Source organism: Nanorana parkeri, unplaced genomic scaffold (assembly GCF_000935625.1).
Source record: "Nanorana parkeri isolate BGI_ZX_2015 unplaced genomic scaffold, ASM93562v1 scaffold411, whole genome shotgun sequence".
Taxonomy (NCBI): domain Eukaryota; kingdom Metazoa; phylum Chordata; class Amphibia; order Anura; family Dicroglossidae; genus Nanorana; species Nanorana parkeri.
Window position 1 is genome coordinate 993164 of NW_017306679.1, and position 2905 is coordinate 996068.

General features: G+C 39.9%; 1 protein-coding gene across 1 annotated transcript in view; it reads right to left on the reverse strand.

The window, feature by feature from the left end:
• The window catches only part of LOC108789611 (PCNA-interacting partner-like), a 13299-nt gene that overhangs the window by 3350 nt on the left and 7044 nt on the right, over window positions 1–2905 (reverse strand). The window contains exons 3-4 of the mRNA XM_018559672.1: window positions 2610–2790; window positions 1119–1297 (exon numbers count right to left, since the gene is read on the reverse strand). Of these exons, the coding sequence (XP_018415174.1) occupies window positions 1119–1297; window positions 2610–2790 (360 nt within the window). The remainder of the gene's footprint in view (window positions 1–1118; window positions 1298–2609; window positions 2791–2905) is intronic.

The window sequence follows — 2905 nt, forward strand, 5'->3', positions numbered from 1 at the left end:
CTATGCATCAGGACCATGTGCAAGTCTGGTATCAATGATTAGTTGGAAGTGGCTCCTTCATCGAATGTGATTTGTTCATTGGTTTTCAGAATTCTCTACCATGGTGTATAACCCAGTATTCTCCAGAAGTTCTGTCACCTTTTACTCTATGTTTTTTGGATATGTCTGTCAGTTGGTGGAAATGGGAAGACTTCTACAAACTTATAAAAAAAGGTGAATCTCTCCATTTCTCAATTTATTGATATCTTCAGAATCTGCTCTAATCCGAATGAGAGGAACATTCAGATAGAACATATAATAAACAAGTGCATATACTTGCATAAATGTCCAATTCTTGTTGTTCCTGTGCAATTTTTATTGTGGTTTTACTTATTTTATTTGCACTTTTACTATATCCCACTAACATAGGAAAGATTTTGCTGTCCATCCAGATTCCTCAATGGGTGCACATAAAATTTTCCAATGCACAGTTAGTGGTTCCTTAAGTAATGCTTTTTCCATCACAAGATGCAGCGGTTAGCCAATCCCCTTTGTTTCTCACAGTCAAAGACAGCATCCCCTGTTGCCCAGCAGCTCATCCTTCATTGGGCAACAAAAACACAGGATATGCAAGCGCACACATGCAGTTAACTATTCCTCATCAATCATTCACATGCTGGCACATAATTCTAGCACTGTACCTGGATTGCAGGGCATATACAGATGGGAGCTGGCTTATTTAATATTCTCACTCTTTATGGCAGTGCTGCACCAATGTTAGGGGATTACTTTGCTTATACATGTTTGATAGTCAGCTGATTGCTCTTTGGTGTTGACTGATATGGGGGGGGGGGGGGTTTTTATATAGAATATAAAAAGAACTTTTTTTTTTTTAAAGGGGAACATGAGCACTATGGTGGCAATGCTGCACAGACTAGATCAGCCTGAACAGTGCCACACCAAGAACAGTAAGGTAAATGGCATTTTTCCCCATATTTAAAGCTTTTGGAAATACATGGTACATATAGTTGGACTAATTTAATAGGTAGGCTTTTATGAAGAGTTTGTTTTGGGGTTTACCGACACCTAAACTTTGTCATTACATGCCTTATGGAAAGCACATATTAAACTCTACGTACCTAAAAAGGAATAAAACAGAAATTGATCCAAAGATGGTGGCGTCTTCATCAGCATATAATAATTCTGCTTTGTTTTTGTTGGGTGGATTGGCAGCTTCTTCATCCAAAAGCATTAGCAATGTTTTGATTGTTTCCCTACCACAAAACGCTGTGCCACGGTTGATTGCATGAATTCTAGGCTGTAAACAGAACACAATTCCATTATGCTTTAGTACAAACAAAAAAACAAATGGCTGTGTCTTAAAGGGAACGTGTTGTGGCTTTGTACAGATTTAATTCATTATAGTTAGGAATGACAAATAGAATTTTGTATCCTTTAGTTAGGCAAGCATGGAATGCTGCATATTAAAAAAAAAAAAAAGCCTGTAGGCCAGCCCAGGATAAATCCCCCTAACAGCATGTTTTTGATCATGCGCTAGAGTACTGCTTTGTTACAAAACTTAAGAAAGGGAAAGGACCCATGTCCCTCAATGGACTCCAAGAAAACCTGTAGTTTAATTCTCATTAATTAGGATTGTGTTGTCTAAAATTTAGTTTTGCTACTATGACTTTCATTGGGGTATATTTATTTTTGCAACATGGTCTTGAATGAATTGGTTAGAAAAATACTTTGTGTGTGCAAATTAAAAAAATCTTGGTTGCAATCAATGGCCAGCATTTGTGGGAGTATTTTGTAGTATAGTGTCCCATAGAAAATGTTGATTCCGAGAGGAAAGTAAAGGTTTTCTGACAAATCTGTTGGGTTGTACTGATCACACACACCACACAGATCTGCAAACACAAAGTGTTTGCAGATCTGCAAAGAAAAGCCCAGACACCAGGGCTGGATGTAATGTAGACTCTAAACACCTCTCCCCTCCCTGTTATTCATTGCAACATGATCAGTAAGCAGCAGCTCTGCCTTTGCACACTGTCCAGGGAAGGGGGCGTGTGTTGCCACGGGGGGGGGGGGGGTTGAGCAAGTGTATGACTATCCACATTTGCAAAGAACAATTGCAGCCACTTCCAATAGAAGCCTTAGCAAAAGGTGGTAATGGGCTTTAAGGAGCATTGGCTAACTGGCTTCTGGGATTTGTCCAGCCCTGCTCAAAGACCATGCAGATCAAATGCTTCTTGAGAAGGGTTCCACAGTCCAGCTCCTTAGCCAAAATGCCATATGTACCGACATTAGGAGCCTGCAGGAGAGTAGATGGGAGGCTTCCAGCAAACCATCAGAGCTGAAAATCAAAGCTACAGCCATCATCTCCACTCATTCAAAAAGAAAGGGATCAACCTCAGCAGTGGTTAGATGCGTTAAAGGATTTTGGTAGGATTTTTGTACACCTTGTCACACAGGCTTCTGATGGAGTACATGTAGTTATTTAAAAAACACAATGCAAAAGGCATGGTTTACTGTCATCAAGAAAGCCAGGTCTGCAAAATGTCAAAATGCAATCGCTGGAGTACATGCATGTAGACAAAGTGTTGCTGCAGGAAAATTCACAAGTTTACCCGTGCGGGACTGATTCCTGTGGAGCTCTCATTCTTCACTTCACTAGATAGAATAAGATTTTTAATCCTCAGATCCAAATCCTGTGCAACTTCCATCACAGCTTCACTAAACAGATCCCCGCTGCCTCTTCCTTTTATAAGATGCATCTTTATTGCTGACAAGAGCAGTTCTGCTGCAGTTCTGAAAGACATAGGCAAGGCCTAACCAAATGCTTTTATAGATCATACAGATTTGTAAAATTGTAATTAAAATTACCATAACACAGCACCCACACATTAACCAGCAATGCACTGCC